At 41.5% G+C, this 15,916-nt stretch overlaps 1 protein-coding gene across 1 annotated transcript in view; it reads right to left on the minus strand.

The window, feature by feature from the left end:
• Nucleotides 1-3,676: 3,676 nt before the first annotated feature.
• The window catches only part of LOC137258083 (lysosomal protective protein-like), a 29,191-nt gene continuing 16,951 nt past the window's right edge, over nt 3,677-15,916 (minus strand). The window contains exons 4-13 of the mRNA XM_067795636.1: nt 12,352-12,402; nt 11,689-11,775; nt 9,843-9,998; nt 9,382-9,473; nt 8,906-9,002; nt 8,122-8,292; nt 7,115-7,327; nt 6,482-6,568; nt 5,605-5,709; nt 3,677-4,937 (exon numbers count right to left, since the gene is read on the minus strand). Of these exons, the coding sequence (XP_067651737.1) occupies nt 4,851-4,937; nt 5,605-5,709; nt 6,482-6,568; nt 7,115-7,327; nt 8,122-8,292; nt 8,906-9,002; nt 9,382-9,473; nt 9,843-9,998; nt 11,689-11,775; nt 12,352-12,402 (1,146 nt within the window). The 3' untranslated portion in view covers nt 3,677-4,850. The remainder of the gene's footprint in view (nt 4,938-5,604; nt 5,710-6,481; nt 6,569-7,114; nt 7,328-8,121; nt 8,293-8,905; nt 9,003-9,381; nt 9,474-9,842; nt 9,999-11,688; nt 11,776-12,351; nt 12,403-15,916) is intronic.

Consider the following 15,916-nt stretch of genomic DNA (forward strand, 5'->3'; position numbering starts at 1 on the left):
TAGACTGTGTGTTAGTTGGCTTGCAAATGTTCTAATTTGCTCCAAGGTAAATCTGTTCACATCTTTGAATGTCGACATACTGTTCAGACTCAACCAGAACTTGCTCCAAGACACTTAACCAAAGAACCCTGGGTTATTTAGACTTTGACATATACACAACGCCACATAAAACCCACTCAGCCGACACAGCTTCCATGACAACCAGTAGTCCAGATCATGTATTCTGTGTATCCTCTGGCAAATGTGAACTGGATGTCTCCTATACTGGATGTCTCAAAATGATATCATCTGCTGGTTGAAAGTGAAAGTGGACCAAACCAAAACAAATACTTGTACTAGAATTGGTACTTTACTAAGAAAGTGTAATCTTCAACAGAACAAATATACAAGTAAGGGAGCACATGAAAGTTCAAGTGCTCCTGTATTCCTTTCCAGGTTTTTTCACAAGGTATGTTTTGCATTGTGGGTTAAACTTTGGAAATAAATAAAGGAACACTTGTACTTTCATGTGTCCCCTTATTTGTTTCCATGAGTATATTAAACCGAGACAGCTATCCAGTATGATAATAACTATATGACCTCCTATATATAGTATTCCCAGAAATTATTGAGAATCATGTTGCGTCATGTAACTCATTACGTTTATTAACTTCTGGCGTTTTACTTACATAAACATGTTAAAACATCATCCTTTTACAGTCTCAGTCTTGTTTTAGTACTTTGTTAGACCTCCTCGCTCAGCAATGCATGCCTGAATACGCCTGGGCACACTATCCATTGTTTGTAGGTAATCGTGTGACAGGGTATCCCAATATTGGACCACCTCGGCCTTCATATCTTCAATATTTCTCAGTCCCTTTTGGTTTATTCTGTCCTTCATGACTCCCCACACATTCTCAATTGGGTTTAGGTCTGGGCTGTAACTGGGCCAGTCTAAAACTTAAACATTTTCGCCCGACAGCCACTGTTTTGTGTAGCGCGCAGTGTGTTTTGGGTCATCATCATGTTGGAAAATCCAATCATCTTCATACAATGTTTGTGCTGTCGGAAGAAGGTGACCATTTAGAATGTCAACGTATCTTTCTTTTGTCAAGTTTCCCGTGAAAACACACAATGGCGTCACTCCGCGAGCCGATATGCCACCCCACATGTGAAACTTCGGGCTATGTTTTGGTCGCTGGTAGATAGGTTTGACAGTATCTTTGGTCCAAATTTTCACACAATTAGGGAAAAGCCAAACAGAACTTTCATCCGAAAAGAAAACATTATCCCAATCTTGATTTTCATGAGCCCGACACCAGTTTAAACGTTTTTCCTTTTGTGCATCTTTCATCAATGGCGAGGGAATTCCACGTTTTTTCACCCAATTAAGTCTCTGTAATTCCTGCCTAACTGTTTCATTGCATACCTGAGGACTTCCTCTGCTAATCATTTCATTTCTGATGTTCTCAACACTTTTCAATTTGCCCCTACTCACAATCTGCCCGAGTCTTCGGCGATCCACAACACTGAATTTCCTAGGCCGACCTGTCCCTGCTTTGTGCTCTATCCCGGTTCCTGTTTGAATATTCTTCAAAGTTCTGTATACTGTAGACAGAGGAATACCATTTAGAGGAAATACTTTAGCATCAGTCTCACCCCTTTCAAAATCATCTAGAATGAGCTTTCTTTTCTCTCTTGCTGTTAATTCTGCCATGTCAACACAGGAAGCCGTCTGCTCAGACAAGGGAGATAACTCTTGACGTAATGAGCTGCCTTCTAAACCTTCAAGAGTTGTTTCCCTTATTTAGTATGCTTAGTGCATAGTGAAAGCCCTTTTTCCAATCTTAGCATCATTAGAAAAAAAAACAAAGATTTTCTCAATAATTTCTGGGAACACTGTACAGCTGAATTCCACGCTGCAGAGACATGCTCATAGCATACAGCTTGATGGATATTATGACTCAAGCTGCTTGTGAGGTACTAGAAGCCTAACAGTCGTATTACTAGTCCCACTGGGTACCCATTTTCTGTTGGGTGAACAGCGGCAATTTTGAACCAATGCACCTGTGTGCTTCTTCGCGGGGCAAGACTGACGTCAAGATGGCAAACACAATCTCACATCCAAGGACTCTCTGTTGATTAAGTGTGACTGATTTGTGACCTGCACCACACACCACCACTCCCTATATTTGTAGCATTTCCGACTTCTAGCTGAGCGGCTAGTTAATTTCTTCAGGTGGTGATTAAGACTCAGCAAAACAGCTAGCCAGTTGGTTTTCACAGCTTGATCTGAAGACAGTACAGTTAGTCATCTGGTTCGTGCAGTTGTTTCAGACACCACCTAGAATTGTTTTGGAAACCAGCAGAAAGGTTGTGTTTTCAGATATGAAACTAATGTTACTTTACAAAACACATAGGATGCTCATGATGTAAAGTTTGATGATGAAGATGATGGAGATGATGGTCTGGAGATGTTACGTATGCTTTCCGACATAACGCATGTTGCAGTTGTGTTTGTGCGGTAGGTGACTGAGAAACATCCAGAAACTTGTTGGCAGATCCAGCGTCCGAACCAGTAGTTGTCATACAGCGGCGTTGACACATAAAGCATGAATATCGTTAGTAGGTGTCCGTAAAATTATGGTGCACATAATGAGATGGGCGTTGTGTTTAAATATCATAATCTCAACCAACATGTTGCTGTGTATAGTATACCATGTTGATCCATCATTGATGAATAGACACTTTAGCTTGAAATTAATGTTGACAGATTTGTGTCTCAACAACGCTCTCCCCTCACCTCTAAATGCCACCGATCTCTCGCCACTCAAAAACAGTAGTTATGTGTAGGCAGATAAGGTAAATTTAAATCTGGCATGTCATAAAGATAAAGACTTGCTGTATGCTAGACACCACCGACTTCGGCTGTATGCTGGACACTGCCTATATCGCCTGTATGCTGGACATCACTAACTTTGGCTGTCTGCTAGACACCACCAACACCAGATGTTCACTGGACACCACAAACACCAGCTGTATTCTGGACACCACAGACACCGGCTGTATGCTAGACACCATATATACCAGCTGTATGTGGACACCACATGCACTAGCTGTATGCTGGACACTACCAACACCAGCTGTATGCTGGACACTACCAACACCAGCTGTATGCTGGACACTACCAACAGCGGATGTATACTGGACACCACCAACACCAGCTGTAAGCTGGACACCACAGACACCGGTTATATGCTAGACACCATATATACCACCTGTATGCAGGATATCACCCATATAGGTCATATGCTGGACACCACACACACTAGCTGTATAGTGGACACCACTGAACCTGGCTGTATGCTGGACACCGTGCATGTTTGTTTGTTTGTTTGTTTCTTGTCAAATCCATCCACATGGTGGTGGTCTGTATATAATCAAACAAACCAATGATCAACAGCACGAGCATCCATGTATGCACCTGAGGTACAATGACATGGCTATGTCAACCAGTTCATTGATTATCACCAACAAATATTATATTAAATATTAAACAACAATGTATACATGCACAATGCTGGACAATCAATCCACTGCAGTATGAGACTTGTGACTCTCTCACTGAAAGTCTGATGTCTGATTTACTCTTCCAATTCTCTGATATCAGAAATCAGAAGAAACTAAATGTTAAATACGTTGTAAGAGTTTATTCATAAAATAATCTTAACTTAAAATATACAAACATGAATTTATACAAAATATGATATTCAGCTACAAACATGACGTTTAAAACATATCAGTCCGTAACAAACACCACCTGAGACAGTATTAATGTTGATATGTGGATGGGAAACCACAGCCTAAGCATGACCCTGATCAGTGAACACTGCCCACAAAGCGTTGAGGGGATATAAAACTGAAATGTTTCCAAAGTGTGGAACTACAATACACAAGGACATCTTTAACCTAGGCCTGCTAAAAGCACTTGTAGAAAATCATCACCATAAATTCGAGTCAGTTTACAATATTTATAAAGTTGTCTGTTTAGAATGCTTTAACTGATAAAAGATTAATATTTTGTAAACCTTCCGCTCTAGATGCTAAAGGCTCAATGTGAAAACAAGACATCTCTCTAGAAAACAGTTAAGAATTGCTTTGTGCTGATCCTTTGTAAATACACTGTGTAAGTATGTCTGCAAATATGGGCACTAGAATCAAATGACATCAGTGGGTATGATACCATGGAAACGTCGCCATTGGTAATAAATCAGTACAGTGTGAGAAACAAGCTCAATCTAAAAATGTGGAGAAAGGTGCCATAAATCTATAATAGGGACTTCCTGCACCATGGAATGAATTAGTTACAAAAACATTTTGTGTGCAGTACAATCATAATGGCAATCTTAAACACACTAGCATCCATCTATCGCTAAGTGAACCTCTATATGTACAGTATCACATGCAGCTGCCTAAAATTGACACATGGGATGAACAGTCATTTCTGCTCTTCTTAAAATACTTACTGGAGTGAACAGAGAACAAATTTTCATTTTAAAATGTTTTGGTCATTCCCGTTGACAAATTCCAGTAAATTCCCTTAACATATAGAATTAGAACATATAGAATTTTTATGTCCATTCTATTATTAATACCCTGAAGACATTCAACGTTTGGAAAGTGACATCAAATTGACATCTCTCCAATTAGTAACTTTACACACAATTTCCCCTACTTCATTCTTTCAATCAGCATTTTTCCAAAAATATTTCTGTATCTGATAATGGATGGAGACATTCCAGATAATCAATGACTAGTATGTTTGTTTGCCAAACTAAGAAACCATTTAATGAAAGGTTAAGTTAGGAGAGTTATACTAGAGGCTGGCCTTTGATGAAGCTCTTGAACATCTCCAGCCCTGGGACAGGCCGATCTGTGGGCACCATGTGACCGGCTCCCTGCAACGTAACATCAATATTTACTCCTGGGCATGAGTGTTCAGCATGTGGTATGTCTGCATTCATGTATTTACACCAGGTATTACCTCATACCAGACATTCGCACTGTTCAAACAAAACTGTTCCCATGAAGCATAGTGATAAGCGCTTAAGTGGAACTAAGTCACACTGGTAACATATCGGTCATATTATAGTTATTTAGTCATACGTTGCAGGTAAAGTGGAATGGAGCTGAACTTCACTTCCAATGGGATTTCAGAGAAAAGAGTTAATGAGTGAGTTCAGTTTTACGCCACACTCAGCAATACTCAAGCTATATGGCGGCAGTCTGTAAGTAACTGAGTGTGGACCAAATATCCCAGGAATCAACAGCATGAACACCAATCTACACAACCGGGATATGATGACAACTTTCATAGTGATGTATATGCATTTGTTTTCACTTTTATTTATTTTATTAATATTTATATATAGCGCCAATGTCCAGATCACCTGCTCAAGGGTGCTTTGTATTGCCCTTGATCACTGGTTGTCGATCTCAAATGGCACAGTTATTAATTTCAACTCCTTTGGGATCATACAACTGTTGCAGCCACTAGGCACACCAAGCTAATGTGGCTCTCACATCCTTATGTGGCACCCATTCACTGGCATAAGGAGGACTTACTCTGACAGTGACGAGGGAAAGATTGTCGAATTGCTTCACAAATCCTGCCACTTGTTTTGTGCCATCCTCCGCCTTATAGAACCACTCCTTCCTGGCAGACGTTGTCTGAAACATGATACACAATGAAGTCCAATGTCCTTGCCAACACCATCCACTGTATTCAGATCAAAACATACACTTCCACATCATGAATCGGGACCAAAGGCCGCCTAGTCAAGTATCAGTACTTCCTTTCACTATAAGACAAAAATAAATAGACAGACATATAATAAGTGCATTTATTATGTACTACACGGGACTTATTGATGGATGCTCATTGCGGTACCAATCAGATCATATTATTACCCTGGATAACCTGAGCTGCCACGTAGGCAACAGAAGGTTAGTAGTCACATGAGTTATCCCACTGGGTACCCTTTTTCTGCGATTTTCCAATGTACTTTTCACATCTAAGGCTAAGTGACAGAGAAGTTTTCTTACATGCCGCTATGGGACACAGCAGTCAGCATTACATTTGGCGTATTTGACAACACACTCAGCATTTATTCAGCTATACCATGAGGGTAATAATCATGACTGGACAAGACAAACCAGTGATTGATATTATGAGTATAGATCTAAGCCACTGGGATATGATGACATGCATTTACCAACTCAATAAGCCCGGTCATCGGAAATACATAGTCACCTTTCACAACAAGTATAGACTGCGTTATTACGTTGGAAAACTATGCATGTTGAGTTAGCAGTGTGAGGCTTATGTTTTCGCGTGAATTTAGTCTTTTTGGCACAAACTGCAAGAGCTACTGAAAACATGTATGGATGTACACTCCATAAAGCATGGCCAGATATTCTGAACACAGTCCAGTATTCTCACCTGTATGCCAAGACCGTTCACGAACCATTCATCACCGAGGAAATTGCAAGCCATGTCGACATCACCATTGTATACCAGCACTCGTTTCTGAAAAAAAGGAGATCCTGTAAATCATACTCCATGGCAAACCAACAAAATTATTTTACCATTTCTTGAAAACAATGTTTTAGAGACCAGCAATATGACAGACTAATTACAATTAAGGAATCCTTTCTCATCGATTCCAAATCTCTTAATATCAGGGTATACTGACGCACAATCACAAAACCTGAGCAAGAAATCAACCGATTACCGATGACGGCACAGATTACGGCATGTTATGCAGAATGCTGGAAACCAGCCATTCAATCTCCATAAAGAAGAAAAGGACTTAATATATATATGTGTTTGTTGTTTAGTGCTGCAGTTAATACTATTGCAGCTGAATGGTGATGATCTGTAAATAATCAAGTCTGAACCAGACAATCAGGTGATCAACAGCATGAGAGTTGCTTTACTCAATTGGGATATGATGAAAATTTACATATGTCAACCAAGTCAGGTAGCCTGATGACCTGATCCTGTTGGTTGCCTCTTGCAACTAGCTGAGTTGCTGAAGACCAATTCTAACCCGGATCTTCCTCCAAAACTTACCCCTGCGGCAAGAACCTTCTTGTATTGTGCAGATACATCTCTGTAGACTCGGATGTAGTAGATGACGACCTCCTCGCTACATCGCTCCCAATGCTGAACCACACTGGGGATGTGGAGGGCTGTCTTTACCTCCTCCGAGTTTAGGTACTTCACCACCCTACTGGCATCGATACATGGAGGGTCAAATTTCAGCTTAGAAGCAGACTCCGTCCGCTGTAATAGCAAAGTCACCTGTTTTAACAACATCGACACACAGAAAGATTGGTACATCAAGACACATTGAACAACATCATAAAGGTATACTATGCAAAATAAGTTATGGCTTCTGACAACTATAGTTAATCTGTCATGCCTTAACTACTGCATAATTTCTGACTGTAACTGTTGATATATCTGGAATTGAAGAGGAACATTTGTATGGGCAGACAACTTTTTTATTGCAACAAATGCGATGTTCCAGCGTATATCCTAACACTGTTATTAAGCATATAATGAACAGTGGATTCAAGCAGTCAACAAAACGTCGGATCTATTGCAATAAAAAAGTTGTCTATCCATACAAGTGTCCCCTTCATCATACCATCTTCAAACTGTCACTAAAACAAGTTATCTCTGGAACTGTATTGTATCAATTATTGTATTAATTGATTATCATCATTATTCTTTGGTTTCAAAATGAAATGTACAGTGAAAGCTGTCTAAACCGGCACTGAGACTGAAGAAATAATCCGGTTTACACATAGCGCTGGATTTTAGAGCTGATGATAAATGTACAAGCCATGGATAGGACTGAATTTTATGCTGGTGTTGATAACTTACCGAATTGGACAGCTGCCGGTTTTGACAGCTTCCACTGTAATATGTTACTTCTTGAGAACCTTGTGAAGTATTATGAAAATCGTAAGCAGTCATTTGAATGATGGAATGGAAGTTCTTAGAATGGTAATTGTCAGTCTAGACTGTAACTAGTATCATTGGATGTACAACATTTGTCTGACTGAGGTTACCATTCTGTCTTTCCTGATGGTGTCCAGAAATCCGAATGGATAGCCAAAGTTAGAGGATTCCAGAACGTCAGAGTTGGGTCTCTTCCTGGACATCACACCTCCAGCACACTCCCCGTAGAGGTTGAAGATATTCAAGCCCCCAGCAAACACAACAGTGGATGCTGCTGTCACCTGGAAACAAAAGTCAGATATTGGGAGAAGAAAGTTTTACAAATGCCAACTTCTTTAGGAATGCAATGTTTAAGAGCATATCCTTACTCTTTCATCGAGTGAACATCGAGTCATCCATAAACTTCATTCACTTGGCAGAGTAAGTGGAAACTCTGACATGATGTGTTCCTCACAACAAAGAAGCTGACATCGATAAAACTTTCTTCCTTTCGTGTATATCTTCTAAATGCAATTCAAAGCCTAGATTGTGGAGGTTGATGAAACCATCTTGTTTGGGCATCAGAGTGGTGATCAAACGGTAAATTATTTCAGTGGATAAGTCGGTATTTAAGTACTGCAATGTGTCTGTTCATAAACCATATAACGTAATGGTCATTCAACATGTGCCCTTAAGAAACACTAAGAGTTTAATGCTCTGCCAAATTATATTCCTGTTACATGTGAGAAGGGAAATGGTTAGATCTGGGTCACATGGCAATGTCCGAGAGTGTGAGCTTCGCTCCAGACTGCCCTTCCCTCATCTGCTCTTCTTGTCAGGAATAGAACTGAGGATCTCTTATGTCATGAAAGCTCCTCTTAAGGAACACAGTTGTCTGGAAGTAGCTCGACCTACCACTTTCTGACACTGGGGATCCTGCATCATGTCCGTGAAGTAACACCTCTCAGTGGAGTTGGTAGAACAGCAAAACTTCTGTAGGTCCTTGAATGCACTGAAACCGAACACATACCACATGACCTCAAGATGTCTCAGCTGAAATATGTTTTATTCAAGTCTGAGTTAATGGTTATACCAGCATTAGAACATAGTCATCACCATGGCCAAAGCGGACAACATGTCAGGCGAAGCCTTGGTAAAAACAATAAAAATTGATCCTAATTTATATCAATAGAACATCCAAAAAGGTACAACATTCTTTACAGTAGGACAAACAGTACATGGGAGATGATTTGATTTGACATGATTCAGTCATATTGTGACTGATTCTACTGTATAGACTTTTATAGGAAAATGGCTCTGTAACATCAGTTTATCATCAAAAAGATATGGACCGATACACCTGAACAGAAATACCACATGGAATACCACACCTGTCTCCAATCAGTCCATGGTAGTAGATAAAGTAGAGGAGGGAGTTGTCATTGAATTTGTCACTGGAGAGTCCATTACCAATTCCCATACCCTGAAAAACGAACGAACAAACAAACAAACATAAACATGCTAAGACTCACAGTGACTGCCAGTTCTGGACCACTTTCGCAAAGCACTTAGGTGATCGTAAGTCACTCAGGTAAACTTAGTCCCATATTAAAGAATGTTAAAGAATGGGAATCAAGGCTAACCTTAAGTAAAGGTTACACACACTCAGCCACTGACTCACTCACTTTTCTTAACTCCAATCAATTTCAAGACTTTTTAAATTCTTGATACCATTATTTTTTTGAGGCAATTAAACCCGAGCATTTCCATACAAGCATGTTCTATGACAGTATTAATGCAAGACAGGGACATTAAGACCTTAAATTTAATGTGTGCGCACAAAATCATTTACCTTGAAGTTGATTTCTTTGTCGTCTACCACAAGGGAACTTAGGGTTGGCACATAGATGCCTCCATAGCTCTCTCCAGTGATGAAGAACTCGTTCTTTGAGTAGTTCTGGTACATGGAGAAGAAGTCCTTGAGGGCCAGATAGTTGTCGTGGGCAACCTGAAATCAGTGTGACATGCAGAGCCTCGTAAAACAGACATAGTGGATGTTACAAACAGATATTGTAAATGTTCAGAGTGATGTTATTAAGGTGTGGGGTCATACTAATCATGCTAAAGTCACAGGTTGCATTTCCCAAATGGGTAAAATGTGTGAAGCCCACTGCAGGTGTCCTCCACCGTGATATTGCTGAAATATTGCTAGATACGGTGTAAAAGAAATTCACTATCTTTGTGGTTGAAGAGCAGACGTACCTGCTCCAATGTATGTGTGGCTGAAGAGCAGACATACATGGACCTATCTTTATGTATTTGAAGAACAGACACTTATGCCCCTATCATTGTGTGGTTGAAGAGCAAAAATTCATGTACCTATTTTGTGTGGTTTAAGAGCAGACATACATGGCCCCATCTGTGTGTGGTTGAAAAGATGACGTACATGCACCTATCATTGTGTGGTTGAAGAGCGGACATAGATGGCCCCATGTGTGTGTGGCCGAAGAGATGACGTACCTGCACCTATCTATGTGTGGTTGAAGAGCAGACACACATGGCCCATCTGTGTGTGGTTGAAGAGCAGACATATATGGCCCATCTGTGTGTGGTCGAAGAGATGGCGTACCTGCACCTATGTTTACGTGGTTGAAGAACGTACACATATGCCCCTATCTTTGTGTGGTTGAGGAGCAGACATACATGGCCCCATCTGTGTGTGGTTGAAAAGATGACGTACCTGCACCTATCTTTATGTGGTTGAAGAGCAGACATACATGACCCCATCTGTGTGTAGTTGAAATGATGTACCTGCACCTATCTATGTGTGGTTGAAGAGCAGATGCGCATGGACCTATCTTTGCGTGGCTGGAGAGCAGATATACATAGACCTATCTGTATTTTGTTGAAGAACAAACATATGCCTCAATCTTTGTGTGGTTGAAGAACAGATGTATATGGCCCCATCTATGCCTGGCTGAAGAGAAGACACATCTGCCTCCATCTATGTGTGGTTTAAGAGCAGATGCACATGGACCTATCTTTGTGTGGCTGATGAGCAGACATACACAGACCTATCTCTGTGTGGTTGAAGAACACACACACACACATGCCGCTACCTTTGTGTGATTGAAGAGCAGACGTACATGGCCCCATCTCTGTGTGGTTGAAGAGCAGACAGACACAGACCTATCTTTCTGTGTTTGAAGAGCAGACGTACACAGACCTATCTTTGTGTGTTTGAAGAGTAGACATACACAGACCTATCTTTGTGTGTTTGAAGAGCAGACGTACATGGCCCCATCTCTGTGTGGTTGAAGAGCAGACAGACACAGACCTATCTTTCTGTGTTTGAAGAGCAGACGTACACAGACCTATCTTTGTGTGTTTGAAGAGTAGACATACACAGACCTATCTATGTGTGGTTCAAGAACAGACACATATGCCCCTATCTTTGTATGGTTGAAGAGTAGACATACATGGCCCCATCTGCGTGTGGTTGAAGAGCAGATGTACATAGGCCTATCTTTGGGGAGGTGAACAACAAACAGTCCCGGCCATACTTGTGTGTTTCCCAAGAGCAGACATTACATGACCATACCTTTTTTGTGATAAAAGATCAAAAGCAGACAAGCAGCTGTGTGAGGACAAGCAGATGTAAATTGCCTTATCTTTACATGGATGAACAACAGACTCACCTCGTTATCATCTGTCGTGTAATTCTTGTCATCGGAGTAGGAGAACCCCACACCTGCAGGTGCCTCTAGCCATAGCATATTGGCCACCTACAGCAACAAACTTAGCATCATGAAAATGGTAGACATAATTAATAGCATACAAGTAAAGAGACCAAGATATCTTGGTTATGTTTAATATGGTGACTTGGCATTACATGCAGCGACATTCAACTCAATGGCCGTCGATGATCCAGTCTAGAACCAGGACCATCAATGATTGATAGAAACATTTACACTTCCAAGATATCTTGGTATTATGACAAAAGGCAAATATTCTTCCAAACTGTTCTTCATTCATGTCAAAACGTTTCTGGGGTGTTCTTTGAGTTGTACTAAACAAACTCATATGACCTCATATGACAACAACTAAGACTTCACACATGCTGAACGATCGATCCTCTTTGTCGTCTCTAGTGACAACCATTGGTTAATTGGGACAGACAATGAATGCCAAAATTGTCAGGATCACTGTAACAAACGTACTTCTGATTACATTTCAATATACAGTGAGGCAGGGGGTACATGTTTTCAATGGGACCACCTCTTACTCCAGGATTTCCATGTGATCAGTTTTAAGAACTGGATGTACTTCTTAGTGAGTACCACTGCGTATCAACTACTTACCGATGACCAGCTGGTCTTACTGTACGTCACAGTCTTCCCATCAGGCATCACCTGGAATAGTTATTCAGGAAATATTGTAAATATCATGTCCTTCTAACTACATATACTGAACTGAAAAAGAAATGAAATTACAAAAAAACCAAACCAAAACAAACAAACAAAGAAACAAACAAAAAACAACTCTGGCTTTTTGGGGAAGTTTTTCAAAAGAACACATAAACATGAAGCCTTACTTTTATGACATTTCATTTTTTTTGAAAATTATGTTTCTTTTGATGTTCAGTATACCTTGTCATTTTCAAACTTTTAGGATACTGGAGGTGAATGGATTTTAGTTTTACGAATTGTGATAACACTGCTAATCCAAGTATTATCATGTCATTAACATGTGCAATGAAATTAAACATCTCAAACCATACTTCAGATACAAAGAAATACTTCAGATGATATGAGGTAAAAAAAGATATCTCAACTCTGGATAACAATGTTTGTCTTTTTTCAAAACAACCTAGTTGCCATCCTACTAGCCCCCATGCTTGGGGGGTAGGGGGTGGGGGTGGGGGTGGGGGTGGGGGTGGGGGATCACATCCAGTCGTAGCTGTCTTCAGCAGAAGGCCTCGTTGACTGGAATGTGGTGTTATCGAAAGTAACTAGCATCCTGCTAATGTCTGATGTCAAGATATTGTAATCAAGACTAGTTGCGACCGCTCTTCATGTATCTACACTACGAGTACAGGGTCCTAATCACTCATGCTAGTCTGTTTAAGACGTGCGCATGGACTTTCCGCCATTATACTCCGCAGAGCGTCTGGCTTCCACAAGTCACGTGATAAAACGGGTAAGTGAACTCAGCGCCTTCGGGGAACTGTTATTTGCTGAGCAACGACGAGAGGCCCAAACTGGTGAATGCTAGTGACGTCCTCCGTGACTATGTCTCGTAGGTAATGGTTGACGTGTTTGATTTCCAAAAGCAGCCCTTCATTAAAGTTGATAGCGAGCAATTCCCATGTAGCACTAGGGATTTCATGTTATTTGGAGGCTCGCGGAGGTTCCAGTACTGCTGCTTTGTAGGCTCTCAGTATAACAGCTCTGATCCACACTGAGATAGTGTTGCGGAATACTTCTGTAGGTGTTTCAGTAGATACAGGGATGAAACGTTGTCTTCTAGACTTGGTACATGCGATGTATATCTTCAGTGCTCTGACTGGACATGATGACAAGTCTTGCGTGTAATGAGGTCCAAGGATTGAAGACAAGGCCGGTATGTGGAACTGTGTGTCCGGTTGACCTGGCAGCTGTCTGATTTTCTCGATGACTCTTGGTATCAGCACTTAATGGGGAAACGCAAATGCGTTTAGTCTTTCCACGAGAAGCGTCTGATGCCCAAGTTAACGGATCTGGTACCGGTGACACAAAGGTTGCTGTCTGTTAGTTGAACCTTGTTGCAAATAAGTCTATTTGCAGTGATCCGAACCTCCGGTTGATTAGTTGAAACGTCTCTAGATGCAGCATCTACTCTGCTGGTGATAGACGATGAGGGCGATGTAAGGCGTCTGGCATTATGTTGCAGGCTCCTGGTATCTGAGATACTTTTATTTGGAGCTTCAGACTGTCGACCACGTCGAAGAGTAGAAACGTCAGGTGTAGTAGAGATGGGGGTCTCGATGACGTTTGTGTACGTAGAAGACGTATCACTGCATCACTGCTTTCATCTCCAACTGGTTGATGTGAAGAGCTCGATCTTCCTTCTTCCAGAACCCTGCTGCAACCTCGTTGTTTAGATGGGCACTCCATCCTTGGAGAGACGTATCTACCTAAAGATGGTTGTTGAATGCTCTAATATGTAGTTCCTGCGCAGACACTGACTGGTGAGTCTACCATAGCGGGTATGGTCTCAAGGTGTCCAGCGTCGTAAACTAGTCAGGACATGAAACCATGACTCAGGAACCGCTGTCATATCCTGAGGTGACGTGAGCAGATCGAGAATAGCCTGGCAGAAAATGTTTCAGGACGGTATTTGGTAACTTTACTATAAGTGCTAGCCGTTTCAAAGTTGGCATGAGGCTTTATAATACTTCTACCATTGAGGATTTTAATTGTCATAAGAAAGTTGTCTATAAGAGCTGTCATTATTTCAAGTCACAACAGCACCTCACATTTCAAGGGTGTTGAGGTAATTACCGGAACAGCGGCCCAGTCATGCAAACAGGTAGGTCACATGTCACATTCTTACATATGCTCGGCAGGTCATGTCACGTGACTTACAGCACGTGCATTTTGCATTAGCAAGCCTCCTGATAGGCAACGTTGAGTCTGCTGTTTGAAGATATCTGTGCCGCCTGAAGAATCAAATGACGCTGTAGACTGCTAATCTAGTGTGTAAACAACATCTTTCCATCGTTGAAAGACTGTAAGTCAAATGTAGACGGCTTCCTGACACTGGAATAATAACATCACATTTAGTGCAGGGGATTGTCTCTCGGGGACCAATCAGATTGTAGATGTAACGTCACCGGCTTTCTTTGTAGGGTGTTGTCTCTCGGGGACCAATCAGATTGTACACGTGACGTCACCGGAGTAGCAGGCAACTGATCATCGTGAAATCTTGTTCAAACAGTGATACCTTGCTGGTATTTAGGCTTGTCCGTAAACATGCTGTTTGGCGAGCACGTGTCTAGATGAGTAAAGCGTGCGAAAAACCTTCCCCCGCTTGCAGCTGATGTAGTCAAATTGTCTTCCAGGTAGATGTGTCCTCCGAAGATAATGCCGTCATCTCTTGTGATCGGAGGTTTAGTTTTGCAGTGGTATGTTGCAGTCGTCTCGAAGAATCTTCGTGACGTATTCATCGTCGAGAATTCCCCACTTCCTCCAGTAGAGTTGAAAACATTCACCCACTGGAGACGGTTGTATGGGAATGACCGAGGGTGGAAAACTCCAGTCGTTCCGACCTTGATCTTCAGTGTTTACCTCCTGGACGCTCCAGTATTAAACTTCTTATCTCTCGCTGTCTGGACTCTGGAGAACTTGGACTTGTTAGTCGAAGGTTGACCTGTCTTAGGCGATCATCCTTGCTACCTCTTCAATCTTGTAGGGGAAGTAGATTCAGTCCCGCAGAAGTTGAGATGAGGTGTTCGGACGTAAACTGCTGATCCTTCTTCTGAGTGACGAAAGTTGACAGGATCATTCACTCTTTCTCGTTCACAGGATTGCTGAACTTGAGATGAGAGTCTCGTTGACGGCTCTTAATCAAGCCCGTCCAAATAAGGCTCGTCTTGTAGAGGTGTCCAACTGAGCAAGCCGCTTGTCGTTTATCTTGTAAGATCTGTTGCGGGGACTGCTGATGGTCGTGTATGCCTCGTCTACATCTGGTGCTCTGATGGAGGGCTCCACATGGTGAAGAGGGAAGTGACGAGCCTTGAAATGTTGCAAAGGTTGTTGTTGAAACTTGGTTGCTGACTTGAATGCCGCACATAACTTCTCATAAATTGTAGATGTTGGAGCTATCGGCAGAAATGTCAGCGCATGCCTTCTACTTCATCCTATAAGTGTTGGGTTCATTGGAGTC

Source organism: Haliotis asinina, chromosome 12 (assembly GCF_037392515.1).
Source record: "Haliotis asinina isolate JCU_RB_2024 chromosome 12, JCU_Hal_asi_v2, whole genome shotgun sequence".
NCBI classification, from domain to species: Eukaryota; Metazoa; Mollusca; class Gastropoda; order Lepetellida; family Haliotidae; genus Haliotis; species Haliotis asinina.